Below are 19,466 nucleotides of genomic sequence, written 5' to 3' on the forward strand. Positions count from 1 at the left end.
ATTTTTTCTCAACCCAACTGGTCAATTTTTTTTCCTGTCTATATCTAAATGTCACCGGCCACTAGGGTTTAAGAAAATAAAAAAAGTGTAAAATTATTTCTTACAAAGCTGGTAAGGGCAGATACTTAAGGCGAGAATAGACTAAAATGCCCTGCACTTCTTTTCTCAGCAGAGTAACATCAGGAATTATGTTAATTTTGAATAAAGAGGCTTTATCACTTCCAAAAGAAAAGGAATTTATCTTTCTTTAGGATTCTCATTACTAGGAGCATAGTACCACAAAAATGGTTCTTAATGTTGAAATAAATATTCATGCAACAATAGCACACACTTTTATAAATCTGCATATTAAATCAATATTCAGCACTCTTTTTGAACATGGGCAGCACAGGTTTGCATTTGTCTATGTTTCATGTCACACACAGCCTATAATTTAAGCAGTCTCTATGATTTAAAAACTCAGAAACACGGGGATTGGCTCAGCATTTACCAAAGCCTTTTCAAAGCATCCTTAAGTCTGACACTGACCGCCTAGGTTTTTGAGAGGAGGACAACAGGGAAAAAAGAAGGCAGGAAATAAAGATAGCAATTCAGAATTACATGCAAACCTCTCATAAATTACACCTTCCTAGTTTTTCAGTGAATTTCCTGTGAATATTCAGTGAATTAATATTAATAATATTCATCGAATATGATTAATCAAGTTAGAGTGATTGTTCCAAATTGAATTCCTACTCTTTTCCTCCAGTCTATCGAATTGAACCACGCACCCAGTCCCACACGTAAGCCTTATGGTGTTCTATCTTGGTGCTTTTGTTTGTGGCATTGCCTCCTCTTGGTATCATGGAGCCCCATAATTCCAACCATCAAGATATTAGCTGACCTTTAAGGACGATCTCAAGAGCCATGCCTTCATCAAGCCTTTCATGATCGTGTAGCTAGAGCTGCTTTCTCCTTCGTCTAAATTCTGATAGCCTTGAATAGCTCTCTCATGGCTCTCAGAGTGCGTCTTTCACTACAGCTTGTCTCTCAATCTAGAACATACACTTCAAAGGGGGAGTCCATAATTCAAACTTCTCAGTATCCTCACAGAATATACATCACTGCTTTGTCCTTGGTGTACCCTCAAACATTAATAGATAAATGTGTGAATAAGTGCAGGACATATTTGGATGTTCCCACTTAAACTCTCTGCAAGACATAATGTTCCTACTGTTGGCAGTAGGAAAAGAGGATGCAATATGAAGAGGGCAGAGACAGTCAGAGATGGTCCAGATCAAGGGCAGTGACAGTCAAACCAACATGTGGATTGAAAAATGAACTTCATTAACTGTGACTCAGAACAATGTCAATAGGTAAACTTGAGAAAACAAAACAAAACAAAGTGTACTGTGATCAAATAGGTTTGGAAGACATTAAGTTAAACAAAAACAGGTTTTTTTTTCTTTTCTTTTTTTAAAATCCTACAGGATTTCTCAGTCTTTACTACGCTAATGTACTCTGCCTCTCCAAGAAGGGGATATATTATTTAGTTTCTCTCAAACTTATTTGACCATGTAATCCTTGTTATTCACATGGCGTATCTGTTAATATTTTCTGAAAATAATGGTCTACAGAACAAAGTTGATGAAAAGTGAACCTAATATAATAACAGCCTTGATTATAATATGTAATGAGGGGATCCCAGGGCCATTTATACAGGGATGTTCACATGTTAATCAGAGAGATTATTCATAGAAAAGTTTCCCTGAAGTATATCCTTATAAACAAAAATAGACCATTTTGATGACAAACATCTTTGCAAGCATATATTAACATTTCATAATAAAATGTAACAACTTTTAAAATTATCAAAATACAGCAATATTAGGATATTTACCCCCTGTCAAGTTCTGTTAACATTAAAGCCTGGTTTGGGTGATTCAAACCTACTGTTTTTTAACGGATTATCAGCTATTTATACACTTTGTTCATACATGACAAGTTTCCTTCATGATAGACACCTATGAAGAATAGTGAGAAACAATGAAATAAATACTACAGTAAGCTTGTCCCGCCCAAAAGAGCATACTTAGCTGAAAGAATTTTCATTTATGATCATGGAACCACTAACAATAATTGATAGATAAATCACGAAGAATGTCAGGATGGGGACTAATATCCTGGATTTCAACACAGCAAAAAAAAAAAAAAAAAATTCCTAAAATAAAATAATAGTAATTTTTTTTCTTGTTAAGCCCCAAATAAACTCTGATATAAACTTACTACAACAACATTCCAAGAATGTACACCACCACAAGGTTATTATAATTCCAAGAACACCCATTCTTTCCTATTTATATAAATCAAGAAACAGTTCTTCATGATATGTAAAGAGCTATTTCTTGATCCTGTGCCACTAATATTTTAACTATTGACTGGATAAAACTATAAGAAGTATGGTAATAAAATTTACAGTTAACATAATCTTAAAGGGATAGTTCTTAAAAATCAAAATTCTCCTAACAAACCTGAACAGTGTTTCCTCAGATATTATTCCAAGTAACGTAAATAAATGTTATGCTTAAAAGAGAGAGAGAACAAGGGAGAAAAAAGACAAATTTTCTATGCTCAAATAAATGTTGCATTAAACAAAGCTAAATAGATTTCTTTACAACAGTACTTCTTAGTTGTTTTTATGCCAACATGTACTGTGAATTTCTAAGGCAGGCATGCCATGTGGCTAAGGAATCCTTTCTGTAGAGAACACCCTTGGGAATTCTAGCAATGAACATCAATGGTCTAAGACTAAGATTCAATTTAATCAAGATAAACATAACAGATACATTCAGGTCTAAACATCAGTAGCAGAAATACAGGCTGGGAGAGACGTGCCTTGACAACAATACATACAGAAAAAAGAATTTCAATTAGCCATGTGTTGAACATTACTCCATTTTAAACAACTATTAAAATAAGAAAAAAAGGGGGTAAAAAGGAACTTACGCACTGTTTGGCCAAACTAATATTAAAACAGATCATAAATTAAATTGGATACAAGTCTCAATACACTGCTCACAGTCTGGACTGCATCTAGAATACTGAATTATGTTTTGAAGTAGCATTTGATGAACAATGTCAATAATTAGAGGACTTTACGAAGAGGGTGTTTGGAATTGAACAGGGCCTAGAGAAGTTTCTGTTAAAGAAACAAGTTCCACTAGCAAGCAGCTATGAACAAGACATAGGTAACTGTTTAAATATATTTCATGGTTGTCATCTGGAAAAGGAAATAATTTGGGAAGGCTCTTGAAGGAGAATGACATGTTATAGGGAAAAGAAGGCATATTTGGGGTATTATAAGGAAGAACTCTTTGAGAATTCAAAAATGGATAGGGTGTCTTGTGAAAGAGTTAGGTTTTCTTTTTGGAAAGACTGAATTCTGGATAACCACCTGTCAAGCATACTATTAACAAGACTATCTCTATGCAGAGAAAGATTAAATTAGATCAGTGGTTTCAACTATTTTTGCAGAAAAAAATACTGTTTTAAAATGAAAGCTTAAATCATAGCCTCTTTTTATAAACATTTTACAGAGAGAAAGTATTCATTCAGGTCAAGGTGGTTGGCAACCCTTCTTGCAATTCAATGGAAATTTAAAATTCTCCAGGGACACAATGGGGAAATCACTGATCTAGGTGATTGAACCTGAAGGATACATTTAACTACAAGATTCTTCAGTCCTTGTGTTCTAGAGTAGAAATAAGAAGTACTGTAGTAAGAGAGTAGCAATAGACAAAACTCTTTGAAAGTTATGTATTGCAACAATGTGGAGCTTTGATAACTATGGATGTCTTGTTTTACTCTCAACAGGCTCCATATACTGTCTGTCTATGGGAAGGAAGTTAATTTAGAAAAATTACTGAAATTCATTTCCAACCATAAAATTAACGTTTTGCTCTTTAATTGACAATTTATCTGGGAATCTGGAGTAGTTGATGTTTTGGTGGATTTTCATTTTCAAAAAGTATTAAAAGAGTTAATTTGGGTAAAGAGTTTAAAACAATGCTTGAAATATAGTACGCTTTCGATAAATGTTAACTATTATCATAATTCCATTCTACATTCCTACAATACTTAGATTTTTGTAATAAGTATATATTACTTTTGCAATTAGAAGAAATACAATAATACAAACTAAATATATATTAATACAAACTGATTTATAAATGAAAATTCTAAATATGAATTTTTTTATATTAAAATATAAACTACATTCTTTCAATAAGTGCTCACTGACAAGATGGATTCAAGGTTCCAATAGCTACCATTTTGTTTTTCTTACTTGATTCTTCTACTATAGTTTACAGGCTAAGGCAACTTAAATGCGTATTAGAAATAAGTTTACATAATTCTATTCCTCTGATCTCTAAGGAATCATATATGAATTGTGTATGCGTGTATGTGTGAATGTGGTGCTTTAGATACTGTAGAACTTCCAATATGAGAAGAAGTGTAAAGAAGGGGCGAGAGACTTCATAATAAATTAGTGTACAATACAGAACCAGGCACTGCACCAAATGCCTCACATAAACTATATGAAACAGGCACTGGATATTCCCATTTTATATTGAGGAATTTGAGATTTTCTTACATATAAAGTTTAAAAAGACCTGCCAGAGCTGCTCGCTAAAAAGAGAAGGGAATATGTATAAATGTTTTCTATTATAGAGTGAAAAAAAATCACAGAATTAACAACAGAACAAATAATGCTTTATTTTTTTTTAATTTAACTGAACCAGGTAGAGGCAATTTTAAACAAAATTAAAATATCTAAGAGCAGAAATGAAGAGCTCAGACAAAATTACAGTCATCCCAAAGTGTGTGCCATACACAAACAATAGGAAATCAGCCTTTAATAAGGCTGATATAGAAGAAATCTTTAGACGAGACCAATTTGACAGCCTCAAATGTGAATCTGTCACACACCAAGCTCTTTAACCAGTTTTCTTGAGCAAAATCATCCACCAGGCAAAGGAAGCAAGAACAAAGGAATCAGCAGACACATAACACTGGGGCAGTTTCCATTTCTTTTAATTGGTCACACATATTGCTTAGCCAAATAAAACAAACAAAGGCTCAAATGTGAATTCAAAATTATAGGAAGGACATGTAGGAATGTAGTTTATTAGTAGGAGCAGGGGCAAAAGGGAGATAAGATTTTACAAAATAATAGAAATTGCATATCGGTGTAAAAGCTTTTCATAACACTAAGGGATTAAAAGGAAATTGTGGCTTCTATGAACAATCTAGATTATAAAATATGAAAAAAGAAACCTTGACTAAGGTTTGGAAAAGAGTTAATGTTTTACTTAAAGGAAGAGAATCCCAGGGAAATGCTAAACCTCACAGTAAAATTCACCTCTGCTTGGTGATTAATGGTCTAAGATAAAGTTCGTTGCTTCTCTGCCTTTTGACAGAGGAAGTGTAGGAAGATAAAAGTTCAAGTCAAATAACCAAGTAACCACTGCAAACCATTTACATTTTGAGCATTTTCATAATGAAAAATTATAAATATGCAGATGAAACTGAAACACATGAATGTTTTTATTTAAGGACTTCACTCTAAGCCTAAACATGTGCCTAGCCGTGTTGCGACTTCACTGTAGATAGCAAAATCATAAGTAGTGAGAAGACAGGAGACATGGAATCAGACCAATTTCAAACTCAAGGTTTACCGTTCATTAGCATTAGATCTATAGGAAGCAACTCATCTTCCTTCATTCTCAGGATCTTAATTTTAAATGGGTATAATAATAATAGTATTCATTTTCTTATATTTATAAGATAACTTGAAATTAATAGAGCACGTTGCAAATGTTAATTATATTCAAATTAAGTTTGGTCCTTTAACTTTGGAAAAAAGGTGACAACACTATTTTTCTTTTGAAAGATACAACTTCAGAAATGACCGAATATCCAATTCTGAAACCGGATTAAGTTGATCACTCACCTATCAAGTAGCTGCCCACTTTATACAGTGCCTTATTTTCAGAAGATCAAATATGCTCAATGGTTCACTAAGAGTAATTTACAGTTACATAATTTGAACAAAACGTCTTTTCTTTTTGTTTCCATTTAATTTTTTCCAGCAAGGCTATTGTTTAAAAGAAGTAATTTCTGAATATTGGCCTTTCCGGTATAACGGGATTTTATTAATATGGAGACAGTGCTCTTAGCTAACTGGACCTATGGAGCCAATATGAAAATGCTTTTCTGAATACTAATGATACTTTTATGTGTCATCCAAGCCATGTAACAAATTACCTGTTTAAGTGCAGATGCACTCTTTCAAAACCATATTCATTCTAAGCAGCTCACCTTAATTTGTTTGTTGTTCCTTATTTTCACCTTATACCCAACTTCATTCGCTTCTCTCCACGCATCCGCAGACTGAACACTTGCAGTCTGCAGATGCTTTGTTTTGTTCCTACAGCCTGGATAAACCTCCCCTGCCTCCCTCTGTCATTCCTCCCCTTCTTTTTAGGAAGCTACCACTGTCCCTTACTGAGTTTCCTCCCCCATCTGTTTTAGCCTCTTTCTATAGCATTCCATGATTACCACTACTGTATAATTTAAAACTGACTATTATAACTGTTTACATTTCTCTCCCCTCTGGAGAGCAGGGAGCATGTCATGTTCACCACTGTGTATCCAGCATCTAGCGGAGGGCCTGATACACAGAAGCTTGTCCAATAAAAGGCAAAATTTCCCATCCACCGGCCTATTGCCCCAACCTGTCCGGCCTCTTTTAACAGGGTCTGCTACCAATACTGACTGTGATTTCTGCTCTTCTCTATAACAGCCCACCCACTTCACTCACCCAGCCAGAGGGGATTCTCTCTCTTCCGCAAAGCCAAATTCACCTCCTCAGAGCTAATGCGGAAGTTCTCAGGGTTGCCTCCATTTTCAATACCCATGTCACTTGGTGTCAGTAACCTACAATTTAGCACTCAGTTTTATTGTCTGATAGACATGCTAGATAGTTCATGTCCCTCATTAAATCTTGACATGATAAAGTAGAATTTATCTCAGTATAACTAATAAGCTTCTAAAAGACCGTATTTGTAAATCAATGGGCTCCTTAACAATTTTGAGCTCCCCAGCCCAACTGTGTTTCAGCACATGAGTGACGGAATTCCTATATTTTATAGAAGTCTGAACTAAACAATCTCTATACAATCTTCTGACCCCTAGGTGTAAAGATGCTTCCATTTCTCCACACTCCTAGCATAAACCCTTTCATGTGGACTTAAATATTACTGATGTCATTTGACAGCCACATAGAAATGTATGCGACTTTACCCTACATGTGCAGACAAGTTAGTTTAATTGATAAAAAAACAAAATGAACCCTAAAATTTATCTAAAAGTACTTTTTCTTGTTAAACTTCTCTATAAGAATTGTACTTATTTTTTCCAGTATGCTCACTCTATCTCCTCTGTGCCCCACATGTACACATTATTAAACATGAATGTTTTCCATTTTTAAAGATGGAAGGAGGCATTAAGGGATCCAAGAAATAGATTTCTGTGCCAGCTTAGTCTTACTAGTTGTGCAATTCAAGACAAGACGTAACATTTTTTTGACCACTGATTTCTTAATCCGAAAAATTAGCGTTACCATGTGCAATACAACTGCCTTTACTACCTATATGAATGTTGCAAAAAAATAAATAAAAAGTTATGTTTAAAAATACAATGTCACTTTACAGTATTATTTTTTGTGTCTTTGACGTACCACGTGTTATAGAAAGTAATACCCATGTTTTCCCTCACAGTTAATTATACTTCCAAATCAAGAGATCTTGCTGACACAATCAATAACAAGAATATGGTCGTTAATAAAACAAATGGAAAAAATCCCTAATTATGGTTATTATAGCAATTAAATAATTTGGCAAGATTAAACTAAATTTTCATTGCAATCACTCTGCTTTCACTTGCTCAGAAGTGTGTGACAACTTTTTGGTAGATGTCCTATAAAATCTAAGTACAGGAGGGAGATTCATTTGTTGTTGCTTCTGTTAACATATCTGGAATTTCACTGGAACACTCCAGAGTGGGAAGAAAGAAAATGTAATCTTTAAGCTTGGAACCACTATTCTACATGTGACATCTACTGAAGGACTGTTTCCAAGCAAGAATCAAAAATATATCTCTCTTGCCTAATTTCAGAATGTTATTTCATATTAGAAGAAAAATTTCTTAAATAAGGAAATAAGTAATATGAAGAGTGTAGAGATAATAAAGGAGCATCATTTTACAGTAGATACAGAACATACCTACCAAGATGTTACAGGAATCACACAAAGCCCCTCCAAATATGGAACTTCTCAAGGAGGGCAGGAAAATTTAAGATTCTTGCTACCTACCCATGATTACCTGATTTTTAATATGCTATGGTGGTGCTGTAGAGTAATGGATTTGTCAGTTAAAAATTCTTATCAGAATTTTAGCTTCTTACTTGAATATAGTTCAAATTCAACTGATTACCTTCTAACTCTCCATAAATCTAGGTATTTATTGAGCTTTATGTTGAAGTAGGGATTTTGATTGTGTAAGGCACTTAAACAGCATTTGTTTTATTTTGAGGAAACTGGATTTTAGGGTCTATTACTATTACAACAGCTACCATTAATGCTGTCTTCCTTCGTCTCTCTGTCTCTCCCTGCCCAGCCTACAACTCTTTCCATATCCATCCTTTCCTTTCCTCATCCAGAAGTTGTAAGAATCAGAAACTTCAAATTCTTTCTTACACAATGACACCGTTTCTGATTATTATACAATGAAAAATATTTTCATTTATTGTATATCACATTTATTGATAGTATATATTAGACTGTAAGCAATTTTTATATTTCGTATCATTCTATTGCTAGGCATTGCCTCTGCTGATGCATGCATTAACTTACCCTGGTTTTTTTTGTATCTTGATGTTTTGTGGTTTGTTCTTTCTTTTTAATTCACTTCCATTCTTGAACCATTTGAATCTGAGAGAGGAATATTCAGAACTGGTCTCACACCGAAGCACTAGTTTAGCGCCTGCGGCAGACTCCTGGCTTTTCATCTCTTTCAATCTTGGAGGCAAGGCTGAAAAGAGAAAGAAAAAAGTTTTGATCATCTGGTAATCTTTCAAAGAGAAACATTAATTTTGGTGGAGCCTGATCAAGACACCAAAGGTTTTACTACCTGATAAATAAAAATGGGGGTTTGGGGAGAGTCAACCAAAATGTATCTCAACTTTGAGAAGAATAAAATGCCCAAATAAAATAAAATATACTATGGGGCGGAGGGAGGGAGCCTAGATTATAAAATTATTCTTTAAAACATATTCTAGATAGTTACTTTCTCAATCATTACATTCCTTGATACCATCAAAAATACTGAACAGTGGTCATTTCAAAGAACTGAAACCTATGTTGAAGGAGAGAGTATGTAACTGGGCCATTATTTCTAAAGCATGTTCGCATCCCAGATCACAATTGATCTTCATCACAATTTTGAGAATAGGTATAACAGGCATCATATCTGTTTTTTAAATGGGGAAGTTTAATTTCAGAGACAGGTAACTGACTGACTTATCCATGGTTATAGCATTCTGGAGAGTCAGAGTTAGACTATTCTATCATCAGAGGTAGCCCAACTTACGAACAAAAATGTTATAATATCTGGGATTTGCTTGAAAATAAAATGGTGGTGGGCATAAACATGAAATAAATTTCCCAAGAAGTTGATCATTGTAGAAGTTAGGCAATGGGTACGTATGGTGATATGTTATAGAATTCAATAGATTATTTCTAACTTTTTCATAATAAAAGTTTTTTTTTTTTTTTTAAACACAGTAAATGGATTTTCCTCTGTACAAAATACTTCACTTAATCAACATCACAGAACCTGAGCTCTCAACAACTCTGTTTCCACTGAGTATTACAAAGCCAACTACAAAGACTACTTCTGCTCCAGTTCAGAAGTTAACAGCAAATCTTAGGAAAAAATGTAAAAATTCCAGGCAAATGAGATTGTACCTCCCTGATCCAGTGTGCAATTATTCACTGGGTATGGCGATCAAGACTCCAAGGACAGCAATCAGAGAGCCATGTTAGACACAAACAGGAAAAAGAGTACCTTTCCTACTTGGGGTATGTTTGTTTTTGTACAACTCTGCCCTTACCAAGTAAATCAAGAAAATGTCTGGAGTGAGTGTATAAAGCTTCCAACAAATCATAGTGAAAACCATTAGAATGCTGTGTTTTCTCAGCAGTGCTCCCACAATGACATGTTCCTCTTTTTATTTATTTGGATGCTGGGAGATGAGGTGGAGCATCAGGCACTCATACAGGGACCAGTGGCAAGTTAGAAAACTTATTTCAGCTGTTTTTAGCCTTTGATACCTGACAGCTTTGTCTGACAGCTTGAAATTAAGATTTATTTCCTGAACAGCTTTCATGAAGTCTTCGTTTTAAGATGTAGTTCATGACTCTCTGATTTGGAGGTTTTTAAAAACAGACTCAATTCTCATCAATCTGGAATAGTGTCTGTATAGTCCTATTAACTCTTTAAGATCATTTTCAATTTTGTCAGCCCAGTGAAGAGTTTTAAAGAAACAAGTTTCGGGGGAGCTAAATGGCACCAAAGAAACTAGCTTACATATAGTAGGAAAAATAAGTTGCCTCACTATTTTATGTACAGACTAAAGAAACGAACTTGAATTTCTGTTTCATTTTGTTTTCACTGAATCTTAAATTTAACTTGGCACACAACCCAAACTCTCAAGGTTTATTCCCTTGCCTCTGAGCAAAATGTTCTAAACATAATTATTTCAGATATCCTTAACTCTTAATAAACACCATGTTTCCTCTCCCACCACTCTGCACATGTGCTTAGCAATATAATCTGAATACAAATCTACAAGACTTTATTCTCTTTAGTTTGAATAAACAATTTTCATGCCTTTTGCATCTTTTTCCTTCCCTTTCCCTCTTTCCCTCCCCCCCCCACCCTCCTGTCTTCATTTATTTATTTCCTTTTTAAGAATCTTGATTTCAAATGTGAGAAAACATTCAAACAAATTCAAATTGAGGGATAAACAACTGGTCTGGGCTTCAAAATGTCAATGTCATGAATGGCAAAAGAAGAATGTGAAACTCATCTAGATTAAGGAGAGCAAAGAGATATGACAAAAAATGCAATGTGGATCTTGCTTCATGGAAAAAAGTAGTTATAAAGGACATTATTGAGCTACTAGGAAAATCTGAATAAAGGTATCAAAATTCAATTTCTCAACTGCGATCACTGCATTGTGGTCATGCAGAAAAATGTCCTGTTCTTTGTGGCATCTGCCGAAGTATTTAGGAGTGAAATGTCATGATGTATACAACTAAATTTCAAATGATTCAGCAAGTAAGGAAATACATGCGTACATAGACACACAAACACACACAAAGGAAAAAAAGGAGTCTTGGTTTCTCTTTTTTTACTACTTTTTTCTTCTGGTCTTTCTGCTGTTAAATAAAAGGGTCAGGCTTACAGTAAGTACTTTCAAAGTCTTGGTTAAGTTTGCGGTCATAAAGGAAATTCTTGGGAATATTTGCATTATAACTTACAAACAGAGCTCTTAAGACTACATCTCCATTTAAAATATCTTGAATGGTATGGCACTGAAATCCTCATATGATTCGACCTCATTAACCATGTCTTTGGGGTCCAATCCCACTAGGTCCTATGGTGGGAGGAAAATAATCTAACTACTTTACCAAGTACTTTCTAATACTCAGGTATTTAGAAGGCCAGTATTGTTCCTAAACTTGGGGTCAATTTTTTTAACTGAGTACTTGGATTTTAAAACTGCAAAAAAATTTTACCTGACATTCAATTCTTGTCTCAGAGTAAATGGTCTGTTATTTAAAAATTGGTTAAAGGCAAACACAATGAGAAGTTAATGCTCAAATGTAGTAAGTGTTCTGAGAATCTTCGGCATGATTTAATTGTAGTTGGTCTACCACAGTTCAAAATTTTACTTTCAGTGTGTTTCTGGAAAGGCAGTAGTTCCACACCCTGAAATAATATAATGATAGAGCAACTTTTAAGCAGTCTTTGCCCCAATCTATTTCCAACTTGCTTGACATTAATATGAGCGTATCTGCACCCTTAAAAACGTATCAACAGAGACAGACAGTCAAGTGCAAAGAAGAGGAGTCTTTTAAAATAAAAACTAAAAACCCTGATAGCAATGCCACACGTTACAGGCGCTTATTTTTATAGGTTTAAGTGTTCTAACAGCTTTTAAAAGATCAGAAATACACACTTCTGACTCTAACTCAGTGCAAGTAGGTATACAAGGTATACTTAAAAAGTCTATTTTTGCACTTCTTTCTTATTTGATATGTCACACAATGTAAAGAAAAAAAAAACAATAAAGGCAGTAATCCAAAAAGATTTACTTTACATTCTGAGCACACAAAATTTTAAGGCAATATGTTCATTTATTCCAGTAATTTAATGTGTGAATAAATATTTCTGATAAAAGTGAAATAAATGTGTATAAAGAAGCATTCATCTAAGCAATCCTCTTGTTTTAATGGTCTACTGTGCACTTATTGTTAAAATATATTCAGTGCAGCTATATCAAATGTTATACTATATTGTTAAGAACAGGAAACTAATTTTAGCATGTGTATGCCACAGAGATATGCTGATAGCATGTGACACTAGATAAGGCATGGTTTCTGTTCTTCAAAGGATCTGACAATGCAAAGTTAGCTCATATCATTACTCTCCATGTTTGACTGCAGCTAATCTGAAGAGCCTGAACACACTGAACAAATTAAACAGGAAACCTGCAAAATATTATCAAATAACTGTGAGCCTTCCGCTGTGATCCCAGTGAAGTCTTCCCCGCTTAAAACCTTTTAAAAGCCTGACATCACACACGTGCAGACCTCACAGTGAAAATTGGTGACTGACAATTATGTTAGTTAATGAAAGCCACACTGATATCATTAATCAGTCCTCTATGCAGAAGGATGTCTTTTTCTTACCGTCATGTTAGAAGGTAAATAAATTACTGAGGAAAGTCTCCAAAACTCCTTTACCGATCATATTTCTCCCTCATTGTATTATGTTAAGGGGAGGATTATGGTCAAGCACAGAGTGGATGAAGTTTATGCTTTGCCATCTGGTCTTCTCTTCTGAGTCAGACTCACAAGTTTGACTATAAAAGGGAAAATTTAGCTTATCACACTAAAATTTGTAAATATTAATATAGCTGTATAAAAGGCAGCAGGTTCTTGTGGCAATAGCATTTCAGAATACAGCAAGGTTTAAAACCACTGCTACCAATGCAGTGAGTGATCTTATGTTACCTTCAGAACTATCCAACAAAGACACTATGTGTTGCTACCAGTGGTGACTTGGTGCTCTCACTGCCCCATGCTCCAGCTGAATCATCCTTCAGATAGATTGTTCCTGACTCCGGTTAACTAGAGTTCCCTGTGAACAAAAATGGGACTGCTCTTCGTCCCTGTCTATTTAGCAAGAGTGAGATAAAACCCGTGGGTGTCTTTATTTGAAAGCAAGTCACTGTAAAATATAGGACTTTATTATAAAATATTCTCAAGCTGTATCTGTATCACTGGCAACAAACTAAACCCAACCAGTAAAAATACTGGGAATATGCTACAAAGTATGGTTAAGACAGCTGGACTCCAGAAACACAATTTTAGTAGTTGTATGTCCAACCCCCTATACAGTACAAGAATGTGAACGTGTACTGAGTACTCCCTTTATGAGCAACGGAATATTCCTCATAGCATATGCATAGAACATGACATCATAGAACATACAACAATAAAATTGGGAGTGATATGTCAGCATTTGACTTCTAATGTCACAATAGTAGTGCCTCTACAGCCAAAAATGGCTTCTTAGTAGTGTTAACTTGGATTCCCCAAACACATCACCTTGCATTGTGGGGATTTTTACACTTGGACATGCTCAGAGTTTCACTTCTCACAGTCAAGGGCTACAAGTTGACTGAAACGGTATGATTCTTGTAAATGCTCTGTTTGAGGGTTTGAGCCCCAAGCAGCCCAGACGACAGCCATGCTTAAAACTATGCTTCTTCTAAGGCCATAAAAAATAAATAATCACTAATTCTACATCTGAATACCATCTCCAACAGGCTGCAGTGGAAAAGCACATGTGCAGAAAGAGGGCCATTTAAGGCATTTATCCCTACCAACCCCAGGAGGGGTAAGAACAATTGTTAGTAGGTGATCACCATCCCTAACTGGAGGCTTACGCAGTGGTGATAGTGGTCGTGGTGTGTGACTATTTCGATTGTCACTACATTCAAATACTCAAATGTCTAAATTTATTAGATGGAAGATATACGGGATCCCAGAGGCCTACCACAAAGTAGGACCTCAAGTGTTTGCTGAGGGAATAAGTAGGAGGCACTATCTAGAAGATACTGACCAAGTAAAGAAGAGACCCAGGTCCAAAAATTATTCCCCAGGGCACACCTACCTTCTCAAAAGACTTTTCTTTGTTTGAGATCAAAGGCCCCCATGACATTTTTTGTTTTAACGCATTTCACTTGATTAGGACACTTATACTCTCTGCCATATGACACTAAGGAAAAGGAAATGTAAATCTAACTGAAAAATCGTCAAATACATAGTACTGTCTTTACTTCGAAATATTTATGTTCTCCTATATTTCTCTTATCGGGTCCTAACTGTCAGAGTCTTCTCCACTTGGACCCCACCTTAGCTAAGACCTCAGTCATTGCAGCCATGTTCCTTCCTGTCTCCTTTAGTGCACCTTATCTCAGTCTCCCACAGATGTCAGGCTGTTCTTCCATTTCAGCAAGAGGAGCACACACATTATAATACTATCTCCTCTGCCTTCAAATCAACGTTGATCATCTTCATTGATTGACCTCAGTCTCCAAGGTCAAAGTTTGTGCCCTATACTGTTAAGTGTGCTCTTTTTTATTTATGGTCAACACATATCCCCAAATGTCTCATTTGTGTCAAATTCCCTTTTTCCTGTAACAGTTCTTGTATGTATTTTATGTAAGGTGGATGATCACTATGTCTATTTTACAGGTGAGGAAATACAGGGTTATACCAGAACTTGCTCATGTCACAAGGCTAACAAGATTCAGACCTGGATTTAAACGTGAAACTTTTCTCTCCAGCAGGGTGTCTCTGTGCAGTTTAAAGTGGAGGTGGGAAAAGGGGAGGAGAACAGTAGACTAAAAATCTAGAAAAAATTATTCCATTTCATAGCCACTGTGGTACATATTTGCTTCTTATAAGATAAATAAACTATATCACCTCTCCACATATGTCTGTGAGAGATTTACTGCACTGTAAAATTCTACAAGGGAAAATAAGTGCAGATTTATTAAGTAAAACAATTTTTCAACCTGAAAATTGATATTATGTTTGTTGAAAATAGCAATCCTCCTCTTTTATATAGTTTGGTAGTTCTTTGCCTAATATTTCATAGGTTGAGGGCTAAACACAAAATTACAAAACTACTATAATAGAGCTCCCAAGGCCTATGAGGTCAAGTTAAAATGAGGTTCTTTTCCTCAGAAATTTAAAAAATATATTCCTTTAGAATAATAATAGCTAATACTTTTTGAGTACCTACTATATACCAGGCGCTGTTCTGAGAATTTTATGTTCATTTATTCTTTCATGCTTTATAACAATTCTAGGAGATGTGTATTACCATCAGTATTCCCAATTTACAGATGACCAAACAAAAACAGAGAAGTAAAACAACCTCCTATAGTCATACAAGGTTGGACAATTAAGTTTGTGAACTTATCCTAGAAAAAGTACTACATACCTCATTACTGAATATCACTATGGTCACCTTCAAAGTACTCGCCTTGGGAAGCTATGCACTGATGCCAGTGCCTAGTCCACCTTTCAAAGCAATTTTGGGACTCTTTTTTCTGGAATGGCCATCAGAGCTGTCATCGCATTATCCTTGATATCCTGAATGTCATCAAAATGTCTTCAATATTTCATTTATCTTCAAGTAAAGAATGAAGTCATTGGGGACCAGATCAAATGAGTAGAGAGGGTGTTCCAATACAGTTATTTGTTTACTGGTTAAAAACTCCCTCACAGACAGTGCAGTGTGAGCTGGTGCATTGTCGTGATGCAAGAGCCATGAATTGTTGGCGAAAAGTTCAGATGTCTAACTTTTTCGCACAGCCTTTTCAGCACTTCCAAATAGTAAACTTGGTTAACTGTTTGTCCAGTTGGTACAAATTCATAATGAATAATCCCTCTGATATCAAAAAAGGTTATCAACATCGTTGCAACAAGTTGGCAGACTTAATTGTCATAGCTCGTACAGCTGGTGTATTGTGGCAACAGTATCTGGACACAGGGAGTCTGACTCCAGAGCTCCTGTCTTGACTACTAGGCTGTAAACCAAATTCTTCGCTGTGCTGGATATGTTTATGGTTCAAATGTAAGATTTGTTTTACTGATATATCATTAGTGACTATATTTTCCTGATAAAATGTGGCATACTCCACACAACAGATCATTTCTACACATATTCCAAGTGTAAAAAACAGTCTGGGGGAGAAAGTAGATATGAAAATTGCTGAATTTCCTGAGTTACTCTGATGATTTATGCGGAAATAAAACAAGACAGAATACTTGAAATTGGTATTGTACCAAAAAAATAAAATAAAAAAGTTTTGAACTGTGCAGTTGTCTGTCATCCACCAAATGCCACAAGAATGAACCTAGTCATATCTCACTCCTGTGAGAGAGCCCCCATGTGAGGATACAGCAACGAGAGGGTCTTAACAGATTAACATTGTTCTGTCAAGATGTAAAGCAGCATCTGTCAAGATATAAAGGAGCACACCGTGACTGTAGACTAGAGTAAATCACAGAACACTTGTCAGCAGCTTCCAGGTAAATGCTCAGTAGGGCTGCCTGATTAATGCTGTCACCATAGCTGCCCCCAATTATAAGAACATCTCACTCATGAACATAAAGAATTTGTCTTGCAAGCTTCATTTAAGGTCATCAATACCCAGAGTTAAAATGGATCAATTACAGTTTGACCTAATGGATAGGTCACAAATTTTATTGATATCAACTTGATCTTTTCTGTTGTTGAAAAGCAGCGTTGTGTTTTGTTTTGTTTTGTTTTGTTTCATTTGTTTTACCTATCTGCCATATTCACCTCCAATGTCACTTAAATAGAGAAATGGAGAAATATCTAGTTAATGAAAATTTGATATTTTTTTCTTATTATAATGGGGTTTTTCTCTTTTGATGTGTTATTACTTAAGTAAATTTAACACATTATCATGACCTTGATGTGTTAATAATATTCGTCTTCATATCGATGATTTCAATGTTCAAACTGAATTATAATCATTTAATTACCTGATGCCACTAAAATTCTCTTTTTCATTTGAAGAAAGGACTTTAGACATTCTGAACTGGATAAAATTCCCAGGTAAGATGAGTTAGCACTTGATTTTAATTAGTTTTAAACAATGATAGCTACATAAAAACTTTTTAGTATTGCACATAAATGAACAAAACCCCTGAATAACCTACCAAGATTGATTCCCCATGATCTATTTTTCACATAGCCATTTAAAACTTTTCCTTCTGTGAAGAAGAAAAATTGTTAGCTGTTGCCACGCAGCAGCCTACCCATCTGTCTCCTCGTACCTGCCCCTAAAGCAAGGAGAGTCTGTGAGACAAATCCTTTCAGGGACTTTGCTTCACCTTTGTGTTTGCACCTTATGTCTCCCTGTTTGGCTTCAGAAAGATGGCTGGTCAGCCAATGACGAGTAAGATTCCCCATGGGGGAGGGGGCAACTCAAGCCAGGCGCAGTCGAGTGGGGACCAACAGGAGAACCCACAGGGTTCACAGAGGTGGGCACAGCCCCCTACCTTCCCCCGGCTAAGGAGAGCCTCTGCCTCTGTGGCTGCATTCCTTCCCAAAACCTGCAGGGGAAGAGATTCAATGATGTGCTCTCCATCTATTCATAGGCATAAAGGTTTTGTCCTTTGGGGAAGTACACACATCCTGAGACTTATAGTTCAGCTGCCTGCAGGGAAGGGTGATTGGCTCAAATCAGTTTCCTATTATGATGTATGGGATTCACAGATCTTGAGATCGAGGAGCTTTATCTCCTTTACTTCCTCACCTCACCTCACTAATAAAAGCTAATGTGTAGGCCCCATTCGGCGCCCAGCCCAGTCCAGTCCTTGAGGCTGCAGGTCCCTTGGCCCCGCTTCACTCTATTCAGGGCTACTGTCTTTCTTAACCCTGCGCCGCCCTCCTGGCTCCCCCAACCCTCGTTGTGCAGGACGTGACACTTAGCAGAACTAATCATGAAATAAATGTGTCCTTTCAGGCCCTCTAAAATCAGTTTCCTTGTTATTTAGACAGGTCAACTCTCCTATACCATAGTTTTCTGGTTTTCCTTTTTTTCCCAGATAACTAACTAATTAAATCAAATGACACTAAAAGACACATGCCAGAATTGAAAGGAGGCTTCTCAACTCACTGAGACCTCACAAACGTCTCTCTGCTCTGATTATTCCAGTTTTAAATAACCAACTTTGCACACCTTCTTATTAAAGCTTGTGTGGCTCTTTGCATTTTAAAGCAGGTCCGTAGACAATCTAACAATTGAAACTTATCACTTTACTTCTATCCCATAGGAAAGACCAAGGAAGACAAGTTTTTTGTCCTAAGGTTCCCAGTGTCATGAATTTATTGAAGGGGTGGAAAATGACCAAAATCAAGTTAAACAGACTGTTCATAGTAAGACAATCTATGTTCCATCACTGCTCATCTAAAGCAATCTAGTTCTGTGACCTACCTAACAGAGCTACAAGGCTATATGCTTCCTGGCACAGTCCATGGAAGTCAAACTCTAAGATTAGAGCCAAAGCAGTCTAGTTTCAGACAACACACAAAAAGAAATCACAATAAGCCTTAGAATTCAGTTTCCCTTATTTTATATAAAAATAAATTCATTAAAGCATCTTTTGAAAGTAAAAGTGAGCTGCTTCCCATATATTCTAAGATAATCCATCTGTTCCTAAATTGCAATAAAATTTTCTCAGCACAGATTCACAAATATTACACAAAAGAAACCTAAATGAAGCTTACTTAGCATGTCAACATGTAGCTTTCATTTCCTCCACAGAGAAACTGGCAGGGCACTAGAAATATCTTTGTTTTGTTTGTCTTTATTTAGAAAGAAGTTTAATTAGATTCTTGCTAATAGTTTGTAGTCCAGGAATTAAATTACTAAACTCCACATGTAAAACCCTGCATTTCTTCCTCTAGCTTTTGTTTGATAGTCTCTATTAACGATAAGAATGGGAAGCCAGCCAAAATGGGTC

The 19,466-nt window shown here is 35.7% G+C and overlaps 1 protein-coding gene across 18 annotated transcripts in view; it reads right to left on the reverse strand.

Moving 5' to 3' along the window:
- Positions 1-19,466, reverse strand: part of NRG1 (neuregulin 1) — a 973,831-nt gene that overhangs the window by 152,004 nt on the left and 802,361 nt on the right. For all 18 annotated transcript variants that reach the window (XM_033104326.1, XM_033104325.1, XM_033104324.1 and 15 more), the window contains exon 2: positions 8,955-9,132. In XM_033104326.1, coding sequence (XP_032960217.1) covers positions 8,955-9,132 — 178 coding nt within the window. The remainder of the gene's footprint in view (positions 1-8,954; positions 9,133-19,466) is intronic.

This window comes from Rhinolophus ferrumequinum, chromosome 4 (assembly GCF_004115265.2).
Source record: "Rhinolophus ferrumequinum isolate MPI-CBG mRhiFer1 chromosome 4, mRhiFer1_v1.p, whole genome shotgun sequence".
NCBI lineage: Eukaryota > Metazoa > Chordata > Mammalia > Chiroptera > Rhinolophidae > Rhinolophus > Rhinolophus ferrumequinum.